Here is a 25,704-nt window from a genome sequence, read left to right as displayed (position 1 = left end):
ATGATTGTGAATTTGGCTCTTTCTCCTTTAGGTTCATTAAATTTTGAGGCTAGTAGAGGGGAATACAGAATGATCAAAACATTGTCTATACAAAAGAAGGCCAAGAAGAAGAAAAAACCTCAGAACAGATGGGGTAAACATAAAGCACAAAATAAGATGGTATATTCAAACCTAAACATGTCAGTAATTACTTTACATGTAAATGAACTGAGGGCTCAGAGTAAGGAATGGAATTTGTTAAACTGGACTAAAAACTAATCCAACTATAGGCTGTTTACAGAAGCCACATCTAAAACATAAAGACACAAAAATGTTGGGAGTAAGAAGTCTGGTCTGCCAAGCTCCTTTGGAGGGAGCGGTGACATCATGGAGTGTCACAGGCAGCAAACAGTGGTCCCTGCACCCTCACCCCCATTGTTGCCTCCCTTCTGCTGGATCCCTCAGGGGAGCCCTGGAGAAGGTGGGGAGGCCGCTCTGATTCTCACAGGTTGGAGCAGGCCCTCCCACTTTCCTGCCTGACAGTGGCCTCGGGCTGGCAGGCGGCAGATGGAGCACTTCAAGGACCCATCGTGAGCCCCGTGGGAAGGGAGAGAAGGTCCGCACCCAGGTCAGCAGGAGCGTCCTCCGGGCTACTTCCCAGGATGGCGGCAGGCAGAGCCAGAGCCTTCTCTGCCCCCCACCTCCAGACCCCCAAATTCCTGAGCTCAAAAAGCCCCCTCAGTTTCTCCCACGAAGGTGATCCCATTTCCTCCTCAAAACAACCCCACAAAGCAGGTGAAGGAGATGGACACAGTCCTAAACTGCACGCAGCTTTTTCACCAAATCAAAAATTCTAGAAGGCTTTTAACAATTGTAAAAGGGTTTTTTGTTCTTGCGGCAGTGGACAGGACCTAGGGAACTAAATCCTGTGGGATGAACGTAGCTGCAGATAGTGGAGCTTCTTACCATTTTATTACTTATTTTCCACATTCTTAAAAAAATAAGACTTGAACTTCGCATATGGTCCGACTGGACCTGGACCACCGAGCCTGGGCCCACCCCGAGTATCCTCGTCCTCCACAGCAGGCGAAGGCTGGAAGGAGCTGTGCTCTGGGGATGAGGGAACTGCCAGGGCTGCTGAGCACCAGCACCCCTCTCAGCCAGTGAACAGCCGTGTGCAAGTTACTTACACCCTCTGAGCTCATTTGCTCCTGAATGCCTGCTGCATGGGGTTTGTGTGATGGCTGATATTTGTAAATCTCACAAAACAAAACCTTAAAATGCCATACAAGGTAGGTGGCAGGCCACCTCCTGTTACCCTGGCTGAGAAAGGCGAGAAGAGCGGAGAAGGCGGGCCAGCCGGGGCAGGATGGGAGGAGGAGCTGAGCACGGGTGGACAGAGCTCTCCTCCTCACACCAGGGCCCCTGCACACCGGGGAGGCGCCCGCCTTCCCTCTCATCCCAGAGGCCTGTCCTACCCTTTCTACTGGCTCTGAAACATGCCCAGCGACGCTTCCTGCACAGCTTGAAAAGGAGCTGGACTCACTTCCTGAGGTCTCCACGAGTGGAAAGCCTAGAACTTTCCTGTCCTTATTCTCTATCAAGTACGGCCAGACATGAAGACTGCTTATCTTAAATGTCCTACTTGTATGATCTTATATACATTAGCTTCCAAGACTCATCTTGGGACTTACTCCAGTCCTGAAAACATTTTAACGCCCCCTCTTGGTGACGGTCTGTGTCAGTAGCCTGCTGCAGCGAAGGGCACAGGCCGGGCCCTGTGTGTGTCCCCAAAGACCCTGACGTTAGGGGTACATGGGGCACAGCAGCCATAAGGCGCTGCTTTTGCAGCCATCGTGGCTCCAGCCCCTTCTGGGCTCCTAGGTGGCTGAGACCTTGGCACTGCCACCCCAGTTCCCTGACAGGAGAGCTGACTGTGCCCGCTGATGCCAGGCCGGTCTTTCCCAGGCAACACGTGTACAAAGACAGTCCTGAAGATCCCCCAAATCAAGCAGGCACTGAGGTGGGAACATAGCTTGGCAGAAAAGCTCTGACCCAGGGGAAGGAAACCAGGTGGGCAGGCAATAGGCAGGCTGTTCTGGACGCACCGCCAGTGCCATCTGAGGGGCAGGGCCCAGAGCAGGCCGTTCTGGCCACCAGGAAAGAAACAGGCCTAGTGACACTTTGGTCACACTCTCTCCTCCCAAGACGAACCCAAGAAGGCTAGCCCAGTCCCTCGTATGTGTTATGAGTTGAACTGTGTCCCCCCCGCCAAATTCATATGTCAGGGTCCTAACCCGCAGGACCTCACAATGTGACCTTATTTGGAGACAGGATCTTTACACAAGTAATCTAAAGTAAGAGCATTAGGGTGACCCTAGTCCAAATGATCGGTGTTCTTATACAAAGCGGAAATCTGGAGATGCATACAGGGAGAACGCCACGTGAACATGAAGACGGTCACTGACAAGCTGAGGAGACAGGCCCGGAACAGATGCTCCCTTGCAGCCTCAGAAGGAACCAACCCCGCCGACACTTTGGACTTCTGGCCTCCAGGACGGTGAGGGTAAACGTCTGTGGTACTTTGTCACGGTGGCCCAACGTGCCACCACAACACAATGTGCGCCACTCTCTCCTGAGGAGTCACGTGGAGATTCCGTCCCACAGCTGATCCCCCAGCCTTACGGGAGACTGCCGAATCCTCTCCATGGTGTCGGGAAGGCAGACTCGTCCCCAGTACTGGCAGCATAACCAATCAGCCACGCCCCGGTGTGGCCCCCTGAGCTTTCTGTAGGAACCAAGGGCCTTTCCCTCAGCAACCAACTGCTTTCATTTGGAATCCACACGGGTAAACCCAGCTTAGACCGCGGGGCAGAGTTCCCCGCAAAGGAAACCTCCCACAGTTACCAGGGAGGCAAGAGCCATGCCCCCTCAGCGCTGAGACCAGGGGCAGATGTTAGGAGGGGCTCTCGTGGCCCCTTTGCAGCTGCTCGGAGCGCCCCGGGCACACGTTGTGTACACACGCGTGTATGCACGCCACATGCCTACCAGCTGTGGCAGTTCTGGTGGGAAGTAGGGGGCCAACATCTGAATGAACCTGAGGCAAGGCCAGCGGCATGGCTGAAGGATGGACCCCAAATGGCGGCCTCCCTGAGCAAACAGCAACCTGGAGGGGGGCGGTCAGGCCAGTGGCAGAACTCCCAGCCCTCTCATGGCCCAGAAATGGGGAAGGTTCTGCTGGAGCAGGGTGAGAGAGCGGGACTGCGCTGAGGAGAGGCGGCCAGGGGCGGGGCATCCTGAGCAGGCCTGAGCTGGTGAAGAAGGTGGTTAGGGGCTCCCCACCTTGGGTCCCTATGTTCCCCACCCCACAGTTCTTCATGCAGGGCTCTGTGGACCCCCGCCAACAGGCTGTTTGAGGCCTTAGGCCGGTTCAGGGACCCGGCTGGTGCAGCTGCTGCAGCCAGCGGCCATGTGTCTGCGCTGGTTGCAGGAGAGGCCGTCTGGGGGGGTAAGCCAGCAGGCACTGAAGGGGGCGGGGGGGTCTGGTGGCCCCCAGTGTATCCGAGGGGGGCTTGCACAGTTAGCACAGGGCAGCAGCTACATGCTGAGGAGAGGGGCTGCTGCGAAGGGCTAGAATTGGGCCCAGGTGGTTCTGCTGGGGGGGCGTCTGGAGGCAGTGGAGGCACCGGGCAGAGCCTCCTGCTGGAGAGGCCTGAGGAGTCGCCAGCCCTGCAGCCGTCCGCCTGGCCGCGCAGAACCTTTGGTTTTGGCCTGCTGGGGCCCTTCTGTCTCCAGTAGGGCAGGTGTCGGTGAGCAGGACCATTAGCCCAGCGAGGCCCCCGGGGGAGGGCCCACGGCCAGGAAGCCTGGCCCTTTGGCCCCGGGACCCGAGGGTGCCTCCCCAGCCGATCCACCTGGGTCCTCATGGTGGCCACTTCCTGAGACAGGCCTGCCAGGGCTGCGGCGAGCCGATCCAGCTTCTCTGAGAGGGCGGCGCTGAGGCTTCGGAGCTCCTGCTGCAGCGAACGCCCACAGGGGCACGGAGGCCGTGGGGAGGCAAGTGGCAAAGCCGGAGGGATGGGGGCCGCAGGGCGTGGCTCAGGCAAGCCTCTGGGAAGCGGTCTCCCGTCGATCCTTGCTAAAACCAGAACAGGGACTGGGGTGAGAGTTCTCTGGCCATCAGGACCTTTCTCTCCCTGCGGGGGTCCCTTCAGCTAGTGTGCTCGGCAGCCTGCCCCACTGGCCCGGCTTTACACAGGAAGGAAGTGACTCAGGCTTGACACTATGGACGCCAATGCCCACAATACCGGAAGTGGCCATGTCTCCTGGCTGTTCCCCAAACACATGGACTGGATAAACCTCAGATTGGGTCTCCATGGTAACCAAGCTTTCTTAGGACTGCGGCCTTCCCACTTTCTAGGAAAAGGATCAATGGGTTCTTCATGTCACCTTTGGGACCAAATGGCACCCCAAAGCACCTAACCCTGCCCTAGGGAGTCAGTGAGCAGGGACTGGGGAGCCTCAACAGACAACATGAGGCCAAGGCTGTGGGCAGCCTCTGGGAGAGGGCCCAGGGGGCCAGTCCAGCCTGCAGCCCGGGCCTTCTGGTGGGGTGACCATGGGGCCATCAGCACCCAGTGCTCTTGGTCATAAGCAAACCACAAGTGTTCCTGCCCATCCTGACCTTGACCCTCCTATTCAGAAGTTACAGATTCACAGGATTTAAGTCTTAAATTACTTTTTTAAAAAAAATCACCTAATCCTTCATCCTAAATTCCCTTGGAACTGGTCTCCACTGCCAGCAACCCTCACAAGAAAGCCCCATTACCCCCAGGCCCAGGCGGGACAGTTCTGCTCTCCCACCGTCTCTCTGAGCCCCACCCGGCCAGGCTGCTCTCGTCAGCACCTCCAGGGCTTCAAACGGAGGAAAACGCCAGGACTGAAGTGTCGAGGACCCAAGCGCTGCCTGGCCGACTTCTTTAAGGACCTGTGCTGAAGGCTCTCGAGGCAGCCGCTGTCACAGGTCTACCTCTAACTGAGCGACACATGACAGATCAGCCTGCGGCCAGCTCAGCGCTCTTAATAAAGCAGCTGCTGGAACCCATGAGCCAGCGATGGAGCCCCCTGGAGGCCACATGTCAAGTCGCTGACGCGAGGGTCTCAGTGCACGTCCCAGAGTGACCCCGGGGGCCGGGCCCCCTGCCCTCCACGTGTCTCCAACATGGTTTAGGGAAGAGCTGCCTCAGGGTCAGGTGTGATGCAGAACCACATCTCTCGGGATGCCCTTGGCCAGGGCCCTCAACATTCCTGGGCCTCAGTTTCCTCATCTATTCTCTAAAGTCCCCTCAAAGCCCAAACTTTGGTTTTGGGCATATCTCTTCTGGTACACGTCTCAATTTCCGTTTTGCCTCTAAAAGGTACCTGCGCATTTATGAAAAAGCCAGCCATTTCTGTAAGACAACACTACAATGAAATAAGCAACCCAAAGTGAGTTCAGGTGAGACTCTTCCTACCTGTGACCCAAATAAGGCTGGAAGGGTGTTAAGAAACAGCTTTCCCCACGCTGTGCCCTGGGGTTCTGGCCAGCCCGCCCTGCAGTAAGGAGCCTCGGGGAAGGAGGGTGGGTGACCATGCAGACGCAACTCCCTGCCCACCCCTGAGCCTGCAGGGCTCCTGATGACTTGAGGGATGGGGAAGCCACCAGTTCACCTGCAACACTTGGTCTTCCATTTCCAGGCCCCAGGCCCCTGGATTCTTCACCAACCTTGGGCTTCCAGGACAGGGACCTGGGGACTGACCCAGGAGGCTGGCAGGGCCCCAGCCCAGGCCTTCTCTCTAGCCAAGCGGCAGGGCCAGGATTCACAGCAGCCTCTGCAGAAAGAGCAGAGCAGTGGGCTGTGGATATGCATCGCTTGGCCAGAGCCATCTGACATGGGGACATTTGGACATGGCCTAAAAAAAAACGGAACTTTCAACTTTAATAACAGTGAAACGAGATGTGAGATGAACACACTTGGCCTGTCAGGGAGCCCAGCTCGGGTCAAATGGCCAGCTGGGGCATGTGTGACACGAGCGGACTGATTATCTGGAGGCCTCTGCGGCTCCAGCATGATGCCTCTGGCTCTTCCAGGAGTGGAGGCCGGGAGAGCAAGTGGAGGGGGCCTCGATCTGCAGGCCCCACCTCCAGTGAGGCTTCTCCAGGGATGTGCTGGGGGTGCCCTGTAGGCCCTGGGAGACTCCGTGGTCCCTGCCCAGCCCACTCTCCTGTTTCCCACCAGGCCCACTGGGCAGTAAGGAACATGGGTACCGCCTGGGCCTGTGCAGAGACCACAGACCGTGTGGAGCCACCAGCCTGAGTCCAGAGGAACCCCTTCCCGACCATCACCCCACCTCTACCTCCTCTGGCACTGCCCAGGGGGCCAGGCTGGCCCGGGGTCTCCAAACACACTTCTCTCCAGGGCGACTGGGACCTGCATCCCGTCTTCTCTTCTGCTTTTCCTGCTGGGAGCAAACACTGGGTCACGCTTGGACTGAGAAGTGAGGCAGCCTGGGGTAGCAGGCAGCAATTCCAGCTTTGTTGACAGCACAATCTCTAAGCTCTTCCAGGTGGAAGAATCTCACTTTTGACATGGTTTTTATTTATTGACAAATTTTTAAAATATATACTCCTATTATATATATACATATATGCAAGTACATGTAGAGTAAGTGTCTGACATTAAGCTTTTTGATTGCCAAGGCATCCATTTCAAAAGATATCCATCCTGGATAAACATCTTGCCAGCTGTATGACATGGCTACTCGCACATAGCACAACCAGATAAGGAACCAGGCCGCCCCCACCCAGGAAGGTCCCTCACTCAGAAAGCCCTGGGTGACCTAGATAACTGACCGCTTCAGTGACCACCCCCCCACTTCTCCCTTCATGCACCCTAGTTCCCACTCCTGTGTTTTAAATTGCTCAATAAAGAGAGACCCTGCCAAAGCCTAGACATCCCACTCTCTACCCTAATCAAGACAGAGCCCTGGGTACACACATGCTCTTTCTCTCTCTGCCTGCGACCTCGCTGTGTGGCCCTCACTGTGCCATGCACCCTCCAGGACCTGTGAGTAAGAAATTCTGTTCCTCCAAGTCCCTTGAGGGTTTTTGTGGAAGTGTGTCCTACAATCATAGTAAGAACCACAAGGGTCAGACCAACCAGAACACGGGCCCCAGTTGGGGAGTGTCTGTGGGCTCCTTACGAGTGACACAGGCCGGGGTGAGAGCCTCAGGCATTCCCAGCTGAGAGCATCACTACTGACAAGCTGGGACTCACACAACAATATATATGTGTACACATTACATGTACACTATTAACCATATATAATGTGCACATATTATATATATAACGTAAACATATTACGTTTACTTCAGGCTTTCTAATGAAACACATTTGTTGAACACTCCTGCTGCCCCGTGTGCCGCAACAGTCCCACCTTCTCTCTCAGACACAGCTCATCTTACGAAGAGCTCAAGCATGACCAAAGTAGAGAACTTTCTGGCAAAAGTCAGACAAAGAGACAGTGGGACTCAGAGAACCCAGTCTCGGGGCTTGTGGTCCTCCCGGGGGACACACTCCCTCTCAGGAGACCCCAGGCTCACCTGCACTGAGACCGCCAGGGTCCCCAGGCTCTGCTCTCCTTGGAACTTCACCAGGGCTGCAGTCAGTGTGGGGGCCGCTAGGGCGCGGGGATGGAGGGCCAGGACCCTTGCAGCTGGGAAGGCGGCCCCTCTCTGGCATCACAAACAAAGCTGGCGTCAGGACAGTGGCAGCACCCTGGATGTGGCTCCCTGCCCTATTCTCTCCCCCATGAGCTCACCCTGCAGGAGCGGCCGCCAGAGCCCAGGCTCCAGCCTCGGGTCTTCTCCCTCTGAGCTGCTGAAGCTCGAGCTGGAGCTGGAGCCGGGGCTGGGGCTGGGGCTAGGGCCAGGGCTGGGGCCAGCCAAGCAGGCGAAGCGCAGGGGCCTCCCAGGCAAGATCCCCTTCAGAGAGTTCTCCAGGCAGTGGAGTGGGGAGGGCTTGGTAGCCGCTCCTGGGCAGACGACAACAAAAGAACCTTCTAGTCCATTGCCCGATGACAGGCAGGAGGACCCTCTACCTTAAAGAACAGAGCACGCAGAGCTGCTCCCCTTCCAGCTCAGCCACCGGCTCCGCACAAGCTCTAGTGGACCCTGAACAGCTCTCTCTCTGGCCATGGAGGTGGAGGGAAGTGAAGCCAGGCCCCCAGCCGCTCTGGAATGTCAGCCGGGGAACTTTCCTAAAGCCTCAAGTCCCTGGAAGCTACTAGTATTCTGGTTCCAGCCAGGCCCTGGGTCCGACAAGCCAGGCAGCCCCTCCTACTTGCACTCACTCAGGACCAGCAGTCCAGAGATTCAGTCGTGTCCACAGCAGGCCCCCAAAAGCCCGTTCTTGCTGGTGAGAGTATTAGAAATGCCATATTTATTCAAATAAGTCAGACCCGACCAGCCCACTTCAGCAGGTCTAGGAAGGAATTCTGTTGTAAGTTCCACCAAGCGCTGCAGCAGAGGGAGAGCCGCCTTCACCCCCAGGCCACTACTGCAATGAAGGAAATAACCAGTCTTCTCCCAGGGAAACCCAATGGCCAGACAAAAACAGTGTTCTTCTCCACCTCTTCAGCACTGCGGAGCACACCTCACAGTGCTCCAGCCAGCGGTCTTTGGGGAATGCACACACACTCCTGCACGCAGCTAGCACCGCGGAGCACCCCACGCATGCGCTCCAGCACGCAGTGAGATAGAGAAGGGACTGAGAGAGAGAGAGGGGAGAGGATATCTATTCCCTCATCAAAGACTTCATTTGGAGGGAAAACATGCCAGTAAACACTGGGGCAGATGTCAGCTCACCATCTTGGAGCCACCTCCCCGGTCCCGGCCTGGTGTCTCCGTGGTCTTTGGGCCCTCGCTGACAGCAGGCGGGGATGCTACTAGAGGCGAGCACATGTGGGCTGGCCAGCCGGACACTCCTGGTGGGCGCTCCCCCACCATGCTGTCCCAGACGGGCTGGCTCACAGGCCTCGCCCCTCAGCCCTGTTTTAACGAGAAGCCAAGAGGCCTGTCAGCCCTGTGTTGGCACCGAGGCTAGGAAGTTACGGGACAGAGGACAATTTCTCAGGCACACAACCTACAGCTGTGGACACACGCCATCTCGCAGATGTGCCCGGGAGCAGCCCAAGTCCTCCGGGATCTCTTTATTCCCAGACCCAGCTACCTGGACTCCTGGGAGCCCCACAGCTCAGCAACTGTGCCGGATGCCAAGGCACGTGGGGCTGACATAGCCAGGATCAAAACACCCTGCTGCCACGGCCCCGGCTCAGGCTGGACTCGGAGCAGATGGGGGGCTACGTGTCCTGCCCTGACTGCCCCACCACTCAGACGCTGGCAGCACTAGCTGGCTTTCTGGCCTCACACAAGCCTCTGCCCACGCCATTTCCGAGTGTCTCCTCAGCTTAGGGGTGGACGTGGGCCCACGGCTGCTGGCAGAGGCAGTGCCGGAGGCAGCAGCATGGGACCCGCCTTTCCCTGCTCCCAGACACCTGGCAGCCGTGCTTTACCTCCCGTGTCTGCCGTCCAGTTCTTGGGCTCTGCTCTCCGTGGCCCCCTGTCCCCTGCCGAGGACCAGGACCAGACAGGCTGAGGCCCGGGCACAGGTATCTCTCTGAGGCAGTTCTCCAGGCCCTGGAGCGGGGAGCTTCCCACGGGGCTTCCTGTGAAAACTCAACATTCACCATCTTGGTCATCAGAGCTCGGTCTCTGTGAACCCCAGAGCCTTGCCTGTGCCCTGTGTCCCGGGCAGCTGGGGCCCCGGGAGGACGCACAGAGCACTGGAACTGTCGGGCCAGTTCCGGGCACCTGACCCGAGACCTAGCCCCAAACATGTGTCGGTCCTGGCTCTGGGCAGCCCTGCTCGGGCTGGCCTGGAAGAAGCCAACCTGTCTCGGCCGCCTACACAGAAGCCTGGTCAATGAGCTGTGATGAGGGGGCTCAGCCACAGGCCTGGGTCTGGGCTCCCTCAGGCCACCCTGCTCCACCCTGAGAGGGATGCCACCACCCGGCCTCAGCCACAGGACGGCCCTGAGGATCGGAGGCTTCCTTCACCACTCAGAGAGGAAACATTAAAGGCGCCCTCACCTCCGGGTGTGATGTAGCAGCTCAAGAAGGCCAACACTAATGCAGTTTCAACTTGGGAAAAAACCAAATAAATTGCAAAAATCATATTTCTAGTGACAGCTGTGGAACCAACAGGAACTAGATGAACCTAAATTCTAGAAAAGGAAAGGCTCTTCTTATGTGAGTTGACATCTCTGGCCATGTTCTTTCCTGAAGGTGTTTGCAGACAGGCCAGGCAGACCGTGAGAAAAGAGAAGCCATCAGAGCTCCAGGCTGTCCTGTGGGGCTGGAATGGCAATGCATCAGCCAGAGGGACTCCAAATGCAGTTCTCCCCACAGGATATTTGCTGAGTTGTGGGGCAACAGAGGGAGCTGGGCTGGATGCTTCTAAACATCAGCGTGAAACCTCCTCAGTTTGGGTTGCTTAGCAAACACAGTCCATCAGTGGAGGATGCACAAGAAAGACATGTGCTCCCTACTATGGAACACCATGCAGCTGACAAAGAGAATGGAGTGGTGCCAGCATCCAAGAAATGTAAGACAAAACACAGGAGGCCGTCAAAGGCGAACATGAAGACCAATAGCAGGGGCCAAGGCCGTGTGCAGAATGCTACTGAGTGTGAGCACACGAGAAGCCTGGCCACGCAGGGAACATCTTTGGAAGGTGAAAGACTCTCAGCAGTGGTGACTCAGGGAGGACATGGGTGCTGGGGGGCAGGGGAGGGAGGCAGATGTCACTTTCCTATATGACCTTTCGTAGCCTTTGAATAAGACCATGTGATTATGTTACCTGTTTAAAACTTAAAAGAAAAGTCAGCTGTGTTTTGGGAGGAAAAAGCCCCCACATGCAAGTGGCTGACCCCTGGAACAGGACAGGAATCCAGGCCACACGGGACACCAGAAGGCCCCAGTCCTGCCCTACTGGTCCCAGCTGACCCAGAGCAGAATCCTGGGTGAGCTCTAGGTCTTTCTATTGACAGCAGACATGGCCAGGACACAGAGGAGAGCACGGGGACCAGGGGGTCTGCGGACAAGGAAGACCAAGAGCACTCGGCTTATTCAGGTGGGGAGAAAAGGTTGAGAGGGGACCCTGGAAAGTCTTGCAAGATTCCGAAGAGATGACAGCTCACCATGGATGCTTCTACGTGGAGGGACCTAGGGGAGACGCGGGTCACCAAATACACTCTATAAGGTGGTTTTATAGGAACCTCACAACGTTTTTTCCTAACTCGGAGGTCTGATGTTATAGGCACTTACCTCTTTGTGGCTGGGAGAAGGAAGAATTTGACACCAAAGGAGACCCCTTTCTGTTTTTCAAGAGACACTGAGACACTGACCTGCCCCTTTTGAGCCAAGCTGCTAAAACAGACCCCCCACTGAAACAAGTCTCAGGTCTGCCTCTGCCCTGGCACCCCCCAGCCCTGCTCCTGGCACTGAGCACGACGGCCTGACTTGGTCGGGTCAGACACAATGATGGACGGGAGGGCCTCCTATCCTTTCCCAGGATCAACTCCCTGCCTCAGGCCGGCCAGCTCACCTTTTCCAGGCGGACATCCCTGGCTGCCCTCAGGGCTCTGGAAATCCAGGTCCTCATCGGTGCTGCTGGACGAGGAGAAGCTGGTGGGGGTGCCATGGGAGCCTGGGGGGAGGGCAGGACTGTCTCTCACACAATCCTGCAGGCCCAGAGCCAGAAGAGGCCCCACGGTCACCTCTGTGGGAAACAGCAGAGCAAAGCCACTGAAGAAGAGGTCCTCCGGGCCCCGGGCTGTGGACGGGTGCCCAGACCTGCCCCAAAGCATCTCCCACTGGGGTCTCCCCTTAGGTTAGGCACTCATGGTGCTGATTAAAATACCGTAGCATGTTAACCCACATAAAGCCAACCACAGTCTCGGTGGCCTAGAGGGTAAGTAAGAGCTCTCAGAGAAGGCAGGAGCAGGGACAGTTTAACCAGTTTCCACCAAATTCAGGAGCTGTTTGGGGGCAGGCATGTAAGAGGGGGCTGGGGGCAGAAGGGCAGGTGCCTCAGGAGGCCCAGGATGAGGCGGGGGGGTACCCAACGGTGTTCTCAGCATCCCTTCCATGTTGTGTCCAGGGACAAATGCCACCCCCAGCCCGAGGCACAATCTACCTTTGCTGTGTAATCCAAGGGGCTGCAGCTTGGGCCTCTGAGACCCGGGGTCTCCTGGCTGGGGGCTCCGGGACCAAGAGGTAGCCGGCGGCTGGGGAGGTAACGACGCGCTCAGGGGAACGCCCTTCAGACAGGCCTCCAGGGCTTCCAGGGCTGGGCTTGAGGCACTGCCGGCTGGGACAGGGGAGATGGCCTATCACCACCTCTGTCTCGCACATGCCTCTGGCCTGGCCCCAGGCTGGCTGCCCCGGCCTGCCTTCTCCAGGGATGGCGAGTCCTATACCAGGGGTGGGGGCAAGCAGGACACTTCTGTGGGGGACTTTGACCTGCTCTCTGCTCCTTCGGGGGAGTGACACAAGCCGTACCCCCGGGCCCCAGGGGCAAGGTGGGGAGATGCACACGTATGTAGTGGCCAGCTCCCTAACAGTCAGGAATCTCTGCAAATTGAAGGTCCTTACAACGGAAGGCCCCCTGGGCAAGGGCCTGGATTAGGAGGACATGAATTAAGAGAGGGGATTAACTGCTTGAGAAGGACAGCCAGGTGGACGGCCTCCTTGCCCAAGACAGGCAGGCACCCCCTCCCCTGGGGGCTGAGGATCTCACCCAGGAGGACTCAAGCAGACGACCCCAGGCCTCACCTTGAGCCGCAGGGCGCCAGCTGGGCACTCGGAGCCCTCTGATGTCTCCATCGCCCCCTGGGCTACCAGTGGCAGCAGGGCTGTGTGTCCGCTTGCTGAGCTGACAGGATGCAGGCACTGGGGGGCCCTGGGCCCAGTCGTCCTCCACCTTCACCACAGAGAGCACGCTGCCCGCTCCAGGACCAGGGCTGGGAGGAGGCTTCTGGAAGGGTCTGGGCCCTGTGAGAAGTCCCCCATGAGGCCTTCATAGGGTCAGGACGGGGCTTCCAAGGTCCCTGGCCCCCACAGCAGTCTCTGGCCCTGAGGTAGTCACCACGCAGCCACCAGCAGATGAATCAACTCACACTCCCGGTCTTGCCCCAGGCCCCTCTGGGGAGCCTCCAGAGGTTTCTGCTGAGGGATGCCAAGTCAGCCCTCCCCAGGCAGCACCAAATCAGGCTCTTTCCTCAAGGCCAGCACGCCCGCCTCAATTCAACTTTCTCAATGTTCTGAGAAGCTAAGGAGCACTGGAGAGCTACAGCATGTGGAAATGCTACCCCAGCCAACACGAATGTGTTGAGAAACCCCACATCAAAATCATGCCCCAAATGTCTACTGAGCCGAGCTATGTCTTTTATTCTTGGTCTCTCTCCCTCCCGACCATCCCTTCCTTCTGGAACTCTCAGCTCCTACTTTAAGAGCCAATCTGGAAAATTATCACGTACTGACGAAGCACCTCCCACGTGCCTACCTCCATTTACAGTGACGATCCCCAAGATGTGGCTACTCTAACTGACACACCAACGTGTGGCCTGAGTATCTCACTGCGGAGGGTCACATGCAGCGCTGCTCGGAGCAGGGAAAGGAAACGGATGACTTCCGGGGACCCTCCCAGCCCAGCCAGCGGCCTTTACCTCCAGAACTCCCTTTCTGGGCCCCTGGGTCCTCCTGCAGCTGAGGGTCCCCGACTCCTGAGGGGCTGGGATGCCTGAGCTGGGCCTCTGGGATCTCCTTCAGACACTTCAGCAGACCCTGGAGGGGACAATCTCCGGAAGCTGCCTCTGTCTTCACTATAGTAAAAAGGAACACATTTTCACCCTGAGCCTGGTGTCCTCAGTCTTCGTGACAAACAACAACAAGTGGATAATCCAGGTGAGCAGTTAAAAGGGCTCAGGGCCAGAAATCTGGAGAAGTGGGTCTCCTTGTAGCTCATCTAGCCTTGCAGACGCCACTGTCTTCTTAGTGCTCGGTTTAACAATGCCTGTCGACATACCTCCCAGAATGGGAAAGACAAAGGCAGGGGACATGAGAACGTGCACGATAAAGGCAGCATGCATGGTGTTCTCCGGGTACAAGGAAAGAAGGGGGCTCCCCAGGTCTCTCCTACACAGTTCTCTGGGCCCTGAACAGAACTTCCATATGAGGAGGACCAAGCTTTTCACAAACACACGTACACACAAGTACATCATTGTACCTAAGACTCACAACAGCCCTCTAAGGCGAGAACCACCATCCCTTTCTATAGACAGGGAAACCGAGGCTCAAAGGCTCCAGGAGCCTTTCTCAGTCTGCCCAGCTAACAGGCGCTGGACTCTAGCCAGGGCCGGCGCTCCTGCCCCCAACACACCACCCGAACCTCCAAGTCCACGCTAAGCATCCCGCTTAACATCAAGTGACACTTGCTCAGCATCTCCTCCCCAGAGGTCCCACATTAGGACTAGTAAAGAACACAAAAGAATCCAGGGCAAAATCTGTTTTTGAGTTTTCTTCTTCTAGCTGACCAATTGCTGTTCTCCTAAGAAAGCCACCTGGCTCCAGAAACAAGACACTGATGATACTGGAGCAGCCAAGCTGGGAATGATCCTTCAGGAAGACATTATATTTATAGAGAAATATCTATAGAAGGGCACTCCAAGCTTTTCAGGGGCTTCAGAAACCTTGGCCTGAGGAGACAGGCTCCCAGGGACTCACCTCCCCAGAGCAGGCTCCTAGGCCCCAGCTCTGCCCTGGTTAGCTGTGATGCGCCCAGGCCAGGGACAGAAGGCAGTAAGCTCGGGGACACCTCAGGATGCTGGGGCCCAGGCACAAGGATGTCCTTCAGGCAGTTGATGAGGCCTTGCAAGGGGCTGTTCCCAGGAGAGATTCCTGTGGCACCTGCAAGATCAGCCAAGGTCAGTGCAACCCTGATGGCGGCAGCCCTGGGACCTTCAGAGCATCTGAGATTTCCCACTGTGAGAACAGGGATGACGCCTGCCTTGTACGGTTGTCCAGGAGGCCCAGATGGGAGAGCCACATGACACCCTCCCATGAAGTGCACACACCTCCATTTCCTGCCTCCCTCAGCTCTAGGGCAGGCCCCACTCTCAAGAAAGCCAGCCACTCACCTGTCCCTGTGGTCGCTGTCTCCTGTTTTCTGTGGCTCTTCTTCCTGCCAGGGCTACAGGTGGGAGGGCTGGGCTCCCCGCCAGGGGGTCCTAGACCTTCCTCCTCTTCTGGCTTCCGTTTGTCAGCAGTTTCTGTTGCAGGAGAGACAGAAGGCCCTTCTAGCCCCATCTCCTGACCCTGGGGAACTGCCCCAGATCTGGTCCCCATAGAGGACAGATCTCTCCAGCTCCCTGAATCCCTGGGGGGCAGCCAAGTTCCAGGAAACTGAACTTGTGGCAGAGCCAGCTCCTACAGGGCTTGTTCCAGGAGTCTAGCCTGGGGAAGGCGGGGATCCTTTCCCTGTTCCTTCTGGTGTAACTGTAAATACCAAGACTGTTCACTCTCAGTGAACCACCCCCCAACTCCAGCCTCTGACTCTGGCTCAGCAGCCTCAACACACAGGCCCCAATCCTGTACTCATGCTTCTCAAATCTGGGCACATGGATCCCCAGAGCAAATCTGCCAGAGACACCTGAAACCACGGGCTAAACGGGGTATGTTTTTCAGGACTGCCAATTTTATTCCCTATTATTTAAAGTATTTTTAATAAAAACAGATATTCAAACAAATGCAAAATTTTTCAAAATAAAATGACACCCCAGAGAAATTCTAATGGGCACCCTTGCCCTCCTCTGCTCTTAGGTTTGCCCTGATGAAAAGGTCTGAGAATCAGATCATGTGCACACAGGTGTGTTACCTGCTGATGGGCCTGCATCTTAGAAGCTGCCCTTGGCTTACTGTGTGCAAGCACACAGTACTCCTCGAGCAGGGCTGGGTGAGAGGCCGCCCAGGACCCAGCATCATGCCTCCTCTTTGGTCCACAGACGGAGGCCGAGCACGTCCTGCTCCCGGGGAGTTTGTCCCCATTTAGCAACGAGGGAAACCGAGCCTCAGAGAAAATGCAGAGGGCACAGGGGCCCCCGACTCCAGGCTCGAAGCCCTGCCCCCACTGGCTCACACTCACTGAGGGGGAGAGGGCTTCCCTGCCCCCTGGCTCTGGATGGGCCACTGGATGATGAGCTGCTGCTGGGCGTGCTGGACAGGCTGGGCCGGCTGATGGGCGTGTCCAGATGGCAGCCGAGCAGGCCTCGGAGAGGGCAGGTCTCCACAGCCACGGCTGCTGTCGGGGAGGAGGGAGAGGACACTCAAAGCTAGAAGGTAAGCCCAACAACGGGTAAAATGCCCCAACACTGTCCATCCGGGCCCTTCCTTGCCACGTTCCACTAACAATAACCAGGACGTCAGTGACCGCTGTGCTGTCACCTGGGCTCTGAAACGTAGATTCACAGCCACGGTCTTGTTCTGATAAGATCCCCCCCACTTTCTGTTTCATTTACCATCAACTGACCAGACTCAAGGGAACCCTACGGGCTGGGGCTGGGGGTAAGACTTCTCAGGAGGTGAGGCCTGAGCTGAGAGCGACGAGTGAGTGAGCAAAGCCCAGGAAAGGAGGGAGAGGCTGGTGAGGAGGGAAGAGCACCGGCCACGAGGGGCACCTGAGTCCCCACTGGCCACCCAGACAAGGCACCGCTTCCTCTTCGTCATCTACAGAACAGGGACTGGCCTCAGCTGCCACGTAGGGCACGATGTGAGGGGGGCCACAAGGGTGTGGCTGAAGCCGTATAGAAACCACTATAAGAAAAGTCAGAGGCTGCTGTCTCACCAACCATCCACATGCTCTCAGAGGGCAGGTGCACTACTGGGCGGTCATGACTCCGCCCAGGGTCTGGCGGGGCTGGGCAGGCACCCGGGGCACGGCGGCTGCCCACAGCCTGAACTGCATCAGAGAGGCTGCCCCGCTGTCCGACTTACCCTCGGGGCTGGCCCGTTCCCCATCCAGGCTGGTTCCCCCGCTCTCGGGGCTGACTTCCCCGAACAGGAACTCTGGGATTTCCTTCACCAGCTGCACCAGGGCGGTGAGGTGCAGGCTGTGCTGGGGCCCTCCTCCTGCCGGAGAGGCCACAGTGAACCCTCACGCCCTATGTCAGTCAGTCAGCATGCACACTCTGGGCGCGTCTCCACACCAGTATCTCCTGGAATCCTCCAACCACGTGAGGAGCAGCAAAGGACAGACCCACGTCCATGAGATAAAAGGGACCCGGGCTCAGGCCAGGTGACCTGCCCATGGCACCTGTTACTCGTTACCTATTCCTCCTCTGAGGGGAATGCCAAGGAGGGCTGCCTCCCCATGCCCTTCCACCATCTGGGCCCTCTGCCTCTCCTGGCACCCCTAACCTCCCAGCCTCACATCCATCACCTGAAGTCCCTGATGTTGGCCCTGTGGCAGGACCTTCAGGAGCTGCAGGCTGGCTCTGCACAGGAGGTGGCAGAAAGGGGGCCTGAGGAGGGGATGCTCTCCAAGGGTGACCCCAGCTTTCTTCTGAGCCCTTCACGCAACAGGCAACAGTGTACCAGGCTCCCACCCCCGAGGGCTGAGGGGTGAAAGGTGAAGGAGTGGTTGAGGTGGGGAGGGTGGCAGGTGGGGAGGGCTGAGGTCCCAGTGTCCCCTGAGGAGTGAAGCCAGGGGCTGAGGATCACAAGGGTGGAAGGGACAAGAGTGAGTCCATCCGGGCCCAGGCTGCCCTGGGGCACCAGGACACCCAAAGTGGTCTGGCCCTCATCTGCCAAGATTACTCACCTGGGGGGCCTTCCCCAGGAGGCTCCTGCCTCTCCTCAGCACTGCTCCCGCCCCCCAGGGCTCCTCCAGGCTCCGTGGGGGACAGGAAGGCAGAGAGGGGGAGCAGCTCAGCTGTCCCTGGGAAAGAAAGACAGTCATCCGGGGAACAGAAGCTGGCCTCTGCCCTCCTCCACGCAACCATGCACTGCACATCCATGCACCTGCTTACATGTGTGTTCATGCAACCACTTAAACCCCAAGACCCGCAGGGTGTCAGGACCCCGGAGACCACCACCCAGTGTTTCGCCAGCTTTTTAGTGCCCCCACCAAAGTGTACCCAGAATGCTACTACAGTCCATGGAAACAACAGTGACATAAAAGATAAGCCAGATCCCCAGCTCAGCCCGAGGCTCTCGGATCGCCACCTCAAATGGTGTTCATTTTGTAGATGAAGACTAAGGCCCGGCGGGTCCCAGGGTCACATGGTAACTCAGGACCTGCCTGGTGCTGGATCCTGCCCGAGGATCTACTTTTCAGCCTGAGCTCCTGCCACATCTGCTGCTGCCTCCCCAGAAAGGCCCCAGGGACAGCCACCTCCTTACCCAGGGAGACCAGCGTCTCATAGTTCTCCCGCATCACGTCCTGGTACAGCGCCCTCTGCCCCTCCCCCAGGAGCCGCCACTCCTCCTCGGAGAACCGCACGGCCAGGTCCTGGAAGGCGATGGACACCTGTGGGCACAACCTCAGGGGAGTTGCCTGGTTCCATCCCAGCGAGGCTAGCCGAGCTGTCAACTTGGCGACCCAGCCCATGTCTCCAGGTGTACACCTGGGAGCGAGGAGCAGGGAGAGTGTGGGGTAGGGGCTGACACACAGGAGCAGGCAAAGGAGCAACGGGAATCTGCCCAAGAGACAGTGATGGGGGTGGGAGTGTGTCCCCAAAGGGTAAGCTGAAGTCCTCACCACAGTACCTGTGAATGTGACCTTATTTGGAAATAGGGTCACTGCAGATGTAACTAGTTAAAATAAGGTCATACTGGAGTAGGGTGGGCCCTTACCCCAGTATGACTGGTGTCCTTAAAAGAGAGACACAGACACACAGGGAGGAGAAGGCCCATGATGATGAAGACAGAGATAGGAGTGACGCTGCCACAAGCCAAGGAATGCCTGGGGCCACCAGAAGCTGGCAAAGACAAGGAAGGATCCTCCCCTAGAGCCTTCAGAGGGAACATGGCCTTGCCAACACCTTGATTTTGGACTTCTCCCGTCCCACACTGTGAGAGAATAAATTTGTTGTTTAAGCCCCCTGGTTTGTGGTCCTTTGTTACGGCAGCCCAGGGACGCTAATACAGACAGTCTCATACCCTGCGGCCTGGGCCCAAGAAAAGGTCAGCCCAGGATGGGAACCCCAGCCAGCGCTAAATTCACCACATTAGAGATTCACGGAAGTTAACAAGCAAATGTCCCTTTGAATGTGCAAGGACCCAGGATCCTAGTACTATGGCATTAAAAAAAGTTTACAAATAAAATGCATGGTAATTATGACAAAAAAAAAACATTCCATACTTTTTAGTGGGGATGATCCAACAGTCAGGAACCACGCAAACAAAACGCTATGTTCCTCCTCCCAGCCCCACCCTAAGGACGAGAGAGAAGGAAAACCTCAGCCTTGCAAGTCCAGAGGAGGCGGAGTCTCCCTCAGTAGGACAGACAGATGGCGGTGCAGGTGGTGAAGGAGGAAACCAGCAGCCTACGCGCCCTGTGCCACTTTCACAGCCTTGACCTGCATCCCATCCTCCGGCCACTCCTCTTCTTCAGACTCTCTGGTCCAGCAGACCGTCTCTGGTTCCCAGCTGCTCCAGTGAACTGAGGCCTGAGCTGGGCTGCGCCTGCCCTTACTTTCCAGGTCTCACGTGACCTCCACAGCCCCGACCAGCCATGATGATCTCCACCGCCGTGACCCGCAGCCTTCATCACCAAGCCCACGCGGCACACCTCCACGGAGTCCTTGCAACACACGAGCACTGGGCTCCACAGACGATGACGCTGAAGCCCGTCCAGGCCACAGTCCAGTCCTCCCCATCTCGCCCCATGCCCCTCCCTGACCTTTTACCCTTCGCCCCTCTGGGGGGAGGCTGGTACACCACTGTCCTTTTCACTGAGAAGGGCTCAGAAGAAACCTGAGGTCACGCTTGGAGAGCATCCCCTGCTACCCTACAGCTTTTTAAGATAAAAGAGACGTTTCTGTCCTAATTTCTTTAAGAATAGTCACTAAGTGGGCTTTAAAATAGCCATAGACCCTAGAAGATGACCAGTATCTGACAGGCATGAATTTTTAAATTATGGCAAAAATTAACTTTGTGCAAATTAAGCAAACAGAATGTAAATTATGGGAAGGTCCTTCTGGTTTAGAAACAAATGCTAAACTTTTTCTTTGTAAGAAAAAATTATTAAATAAAATGAAGACACTTCCAATAAAGCAAAGAAGATAATCTACTGCGTTGTTTCATCAACTCAAGTCAGTGACTTTAAAAACTGTCACTGCTACTAACTCGCGGCCTTGTCACTGATGGCATCTACTCCCCACTCCGTCTGTCACCCTCTGACAGCTGGCACCACGCAGTCACACACACCGACGTCCTGCTCTCCTTCTGAACTGGTGGGGACCTCATCGACACACCCGGCTGGAGGCACCTCCCCACTGACCACCCGCCTTTGGTCCAGAGGTCTGGAGGCCTGCAGGCGGTCAGACAGCTCGGCCTTTGCCTGCTCAGCTCACTGTGTGCTCCCGACCACCAGAGGGCCCGTTCTCGACACCCTCCAACACATCTCTCCAAGAGCCATTTCCATTTCCTCCCAGCCTTTTGGACAGATAAAAGGCAGCCAGCACGAGGGTCTGTACAGAAGAGCTAGCAGAGCAGGCCTTAGACTGCTGCCCCTGGAAGGGCCTGCCCGCAAGGCTGGCACCAGGCTGGCGTCGGGGAACTTGGATTTCAGGAGGGCTTCCACGGTTCCCTAACTGATGAGCGTGGTTACTGGGCCCAGACTGTCTGCACAGTGTGCTTTAGGCTAAATGTCGATTTCCTTCTGAGACTTGGGGATTTTGGTCCATGCCAGGTGGCCTACGTGACCAGCCCCCAGTGGAAACCCTGGGCACTGACTAGTGGGCTTCCCCAGCAGACAACATCTCACATCTGTTGTCACAACTGCTGCTGGAAGAACTGAGCACGGCCCACGTGACTCCACCGGGAGAGGCCTCTGGAAGCTCGCTCCTGGTTCCTCCGGACTTGGCCCACGTGCCTGCTCCCTCTGCTCAGTTTGCTTTCTGTCCTCTCGCTGTAACGAATCACCACTGTGAACACAACTACATGCCGAGTCCTGGGAGTCCTCCTAGCAAATCACTGACCCTAGGGTGGTCTTGCGGACCCCGACACAGGGTCCATCACACTTCCTGACAAGACATGAGCACTGTGCCCCACCTGGCTCCTCTGGCAGGGCAGCCTTACCGCCCAGCCTTGCTCTAGCTTTGCAACCTCATCCCCCACCGTGTCCGGCTGGCCATTCCCTTTCCCCCACAGTGTCCACAGCCCACCTGCCTTGCTCCGTCCTCTAGTCCTCCCTGCTCCTCCCCGCTACACCCTCTTCCTTCTCTCCCTTCCAGAGTCCTAACCCCAGCAAGGCTCGGGAACCCCAGAGCTGGTGCAGCAGGGAGACACTTCGGTCCGGGAGTCCCCATCTGCACTGCAGACCCGGGAACCTCAGGCTTGTCCCAGCAGGCCCAGGGTCTGAATGCACATAAACATTGTTTGTGGGCTGAACACCCACGTTTTGCTTGCACACTTTGATGGCTGTGTTTAGACGTATATAGATGCTGTTGTGATGAATACATGCGTGTCCTTTAAAGGTAATACTGAATTTACCTTAAAACACAAGGAAAGACTACAATCTAATATACTATGTATACAACTATGTGGGGCTCAGAGAAGTTTTCAACATTAAGAAAGGGGATAACAGAGTCAAAAAGGTTGAAACCCCCTATTAATAGTCCCACTCTCTCCCCGCTGCAGCTGAGGAGAAGTGGGAGGGAGCAGGAAAGGTCGATACAATTACCTCACTGTCTTTTCCTATAGCTGCACAAATATTTACTAACTCTCACTATGGCCAATACACTAGGGAAAACAAAATAAGGTGTCCCCAGAACCAAGAAAGGAGTCACACCAAGCCCCATGGGACAGATTAGCCACCTGAGGGAGAGGGCCGAGTGATGGGGCAGAGTTTGGACTGTCCAGGTCCTCAAGTGTGTGTGTTGAGGGCAGTCTGAGAGGCTGGAGCAGGGAGCTTACTTTACCCCCACATGTGACAGGGACTCTGCTGGACGCTGAGTGAGATGTGTCACACAGGCTCTGTTCTCAAGGGCCCAAACATTGCAGTTCACAGAAACGTGATCCTTACATGTTTTAGAGCATTTCAGATCTCTCGTTTGATTAACAAAATGGCCCCACACAGGCAGCTGGTCAGACCCTGTTACCCCCACTCGTGGACAAAGGTTCTGAAGCACAGAGGGGTGAAGCAGTGTGCCGAGTCGGCAGACAGCCACGGTGCCAAGTCTAGGGCTCGGGCGTTTGGACTGAGATTTTGATGCCCTTTCTGCTGTGCTTGACTGTGACTATAACCAATGACAAGATCAGTAAACCTTAAGAAACCAAGCATCAAGCATCCAATTTTTAATAGTTATTATTACCCAGTAAAGTTTGTAGGGATAGACTATGGGGATATCTGTATCAACCATCACCATTCCCAGGAACCTCTTAATAAAAGCTAACATTTAACAGATTTTTTTTAAGGAGGTGATGGGGATGGGGAAGCATCCCGAGTACAAAGAGATGCTCCTGTAGCCATTGCTAAAGGCCAGAGTCCAAATGGCACAGCCCGGCTGGAGCAGGGAATGGGGAGTGAGGACTCAGCAGAGCCAGGCGGTAGTTCTGCTGGAGAGCTCGCTCAAGTCAGCAGACAGGTTCTTTGTTTAGCAAACTGGGTGAGAAATATTCTGTATCCTCAGCTTCTCCCATGAGAAGCTATTTACAACATAACCACTGAAAAAACAAACGGACTTTGAAGTTCCAAGGATATTCTTCCCAGTTTTCTTTTAACTAGGGCTGATTTCCCCCCTCATCCTAGATCTCCTAAATCACGATTAAGTTTAGTGCTTTCAGAGCCCAGAAATCAACACTTTCAGACTTGCCAGGTGATTCGGACACATTCTAACTTTTGAATCGTGGGGAGAAGGGGGCTGCAGTCCAGTCACAGGCTGGCAACTAGGCAGAACCTTCCCGGCCCTGCTGGAAATGAAAACTATACTGGTGAACAGGCCCCTGAAAACAGGCACGGCCCATCCTCTTCCCAGGGGCCAGCTGTCCAACGTGGCACGTCTGTGAACTAGAAATGACAGACAACTGCCGTAGACCTTCAAGAAGCAGTGAACATTTAATGCCGACTTCCACCCAAAACCAGATGGCTCTTCAATTTCTACTTGAATGCCTTCAGTAATGGGTGGCTCACCACATTCCCAGCAGCAAGTCCTATCGCTGGTCTGCTCTGGCAGTTAGGAAGTCCCAGACACACAGACAGGGGGACAGTATGGGGGTTAGGGCCTGACCTCAGGATCCAGGCTGCTGGAACTCCCACTCCTGCTTTGCTTCATATTAGCCATGGGACCTCAGCAAACCCATCTATAAAATTGGGCTCATAACAACCTACCTCCAAGGGATGTTGTGAAGACTAAGTGAATTAATACAGGAAAAGTGCCCAGAACAAATGCTGGGATGCAGTAAGTTCTGTGATTAGTATTATTGCAGCCAAATCTGTCTGTCCAACGTCCACCTGCTGGTCACAGCCTGCCACCTCCAGCTACACAGAACAGGCTCTTCCACATGCACTGCTCCTGACCCGCACGCCTCTCTCTCCCGGCTAAATATAGCCAGCTCTCTTAGACATCCGGAAGAGAGGGTTTCCAGGCCTTTCACCATCTCAGCCTCCAACTCTTCTGTGACAAAGTTCCTATAACATGGGAATGGGACTGACTGTGGCCAGGATGGGTGGTCCATTCAGTGCCTCCCTCTGCCCAGAACAAGCAGAGGAAGAGTGAGGAGTGTGTGTGTGGGAGGGAGTGAGCAAGCACGAGTGTGCAAACATGCAGGCCACAAACGCGTGCCTTCAGGAGAGGGAAACCCACAGTCGGCTTGCAATCTGGCCCATCATCCTCCTCAGGTCTCCCTCCCTCAACCAACAGGAGAAAAGGTTTCCGGGCTGCTCCAGGATAGCTGTCACTGAGCAGCCTCCTGGCCCACTGCTGCCATGCAGTCCTCCTAAAACACTCTTTCCACTGTGTCGCTAACCCCGCAAAAAACTGCCACAGACCTGTCCACCCTTCACGGTCCTTCCCAACCTAGATTTCCCAGCATTCCTCGGGCTCCCGGATCAGACCCTGTACCCTGCTGCCCCCCCACCTATAGGCTGTGCTCACACACCCCTGGGCTTTTGGACAGGAATACAGGAGGCCCTCCCTGTTCCTCTTCATCTGACTGTGACCTACCACTCCTAGCCACCTTCTCCATGAAGCTACAAGGTGTGAGGATGCACCCTTCCCAAAACATCAGATCTGAGATCAGTGGTCCAACCTCCTCATTGTACAGAAGAGGAAACTGCGGTATGGGGAGGCCCCAGCATGGGACCAGTGGGCACGCCTGAGCAAGGGTGTCCTTGGGCTGCTTAACTGAACAGCCAGAGGTGCAAAGGAGGCTGCCCCTGCTCCCACAACTCCAATTTTCCTGGTTTCTCCCTTCTCCCAAGAGCTTGTGGGGCATTAATGATGCCACGGTCTGGGCAGAGTGCCTGCTGTGCCTGGCCACAGACTGCCCCAGCCACCCCCCAACCAGGGAGTCTACAGTTGCTGGAGGTACTACAGAGCTCATGAGCTACCCCAACTACGGAACTGGCTCCAGGAGCCCAGAAGAACACGCAGCAACTCCTCGTTGGTATCATCACATTTCCTGGCACTTTCAGCCCAGCACACAACCCACCCAAGCTGTGCCCAGCTAGGACAGCTGGGGCTCTCCCTCAGCTCTAGGATCTACACATCTTACCAAGGATAAAACTTGGAACCTGGTTCCATGCACCTCCCCCCAGGGGTCCAGGATCCTACCAAGAATTCAAGTGTCACTTTTACTCATTCCCCTGAGGCTTTCATGCCCACCACTCCCAGGATAATTTATAATTAAAGAACCCACGCCGAGGGTGGGCGACGCTTAACCCAAAAGAACGAGTTTCCATAGGTGGAGAGAGGCTCTACGTACGTGGGTACTCGGGGGAAAACGGAGTGGGAAATGGGGGTCGGGGAATAGGGGAAGGGGGTGTCGGAAGACCTGGACTCCTCGGCACGAAATCCTGCGCACCAGGCCCACCCGCCCGGGCACAGCCCGATCCCAAAATTGAGGGTCCCAGGTCCTTCCCCCCTCCCCTGTCCCCCGGGGGCCGCAGCGTCCGTCCGCCTGTTCCCCCCGGCTCGGCTTACCTGGCGCGCCATCCCGGGCTCAGCCTCCGCTCTCAGCTTCCGGCGCGGCGCGAGGCGCCCGCTCCCCGCCCGCAGGCAGCGCCGCGACCTTCGGCGGCGACAGCGACGGCGGCGGCCGAGGTCGGTGCGGGAGGAGGCGGGGCCGGGGCGCGGGCCGCGGGCCGCGGGCCGCGGGGGAGCGGAGGAGCCGCCCCGGACCCGCCC

General features: G+C 56.5%; 1 protein-coding gene across 8 annotated transcripts; it reads right to left on the bottom strand.

Annotated features, from left to right (window-relative positions):
* Positions 1–796: 796 nt before the first annotated feature.
* On the bottom strand, positions 797–25,704 carry KRABD3 (KRAB domain containing 3). Of its 8 annotated transcripts, none has more exons than XM_087432530.1 (18): positions 25,501–25,704; positions 18,536–18,662; positions 17,955–18,071; positions 17,129–17,263; positions 16,281–16,436; positions 15,277–15,408; positions 14,864–15,046; positions 13,807–13,962; positions 12,914–13,132; positions 12,276–12,449; positions 11,685–11,858; positions 9,592–9,744; positions 8,885–9,067; positions 7,840–8,052; positions 7,622–7,753; positions 6,376–6,480; positions 5,689–5,850; positions 797–4,117 (listed from the first exon to the last, which is right to left on the bottom strand). In XM_087432530.1, exons 1-18 carry the CDS (start codon positions 25,510–25,512, stop codon positions 3,189–3,191), a joined length of 3,462 nt encoding a protein of 1,153 aa, XP_087288656.1. In that variant the 5' UTR covers positions 25,513–25,704; the 3' UTR covers positions 797–3,188. The 8 variants fall into 8 exon arrangements, with proteins under 8 accessions (XP_087288656.1, XP_087288625.1, XP_087288639.1 ...); XM_087432499.1 differs by having other exon boundaries at positions 18,536–18,759; positions 25,501–25,694; XM_087432513.1 differs by having other exon boundaries at positions 18,536–18,644; positions 25,501–25,694.

The sequence above is a fragment of the Ceratotherium simum genome, chromosome 1 (assembly GCF_057802395.1).
Source record: "Ceratotherium simum simum isolate JZ-2026a chromosome 1, ASM5780239v1, whole genome shotgun sequence".
NCBI lineage: Eukaryota > Metazoa > Chordata > Mammalia > Perissodactyla > Rhinocerotidae > Ceratotherium > Ceratotherium simum.
The sequence above is the reverse complement of the archived record's forward strand: the minus strand, read 5'-3'. Positions and strand labels throughout refer to the sequence as shown.

What these genes read in the sequence shown, in the direction of transcription:
- KRABD3 (XM_087432499.1), bottom strand. Translation starts at nt 18,743, where the DNA reads ATGGGCTGGGTCGCCAAGTTGACAGCTCGGCTAGCCTCGCTGGGATGG. An exon ending in TAGGAGCCTGCTCTGGGGAG is followed by an intron (nt 13,963 to 14,863) that starts GTGAGTCCCTGG and finishes TTTTTACTATAG; the next exon opens with TGAAGACAGAGGCAGCTTCC. An exon ending in CCAGAAAGGGAGTTCTGGAG is followed by an intron (nt 13,133 to 13,806) that starts GTAAAGGCCGCT and finishes GACTTCTCACAG; the next exon opens with GGCCCAGACCCTTCCAGAAG.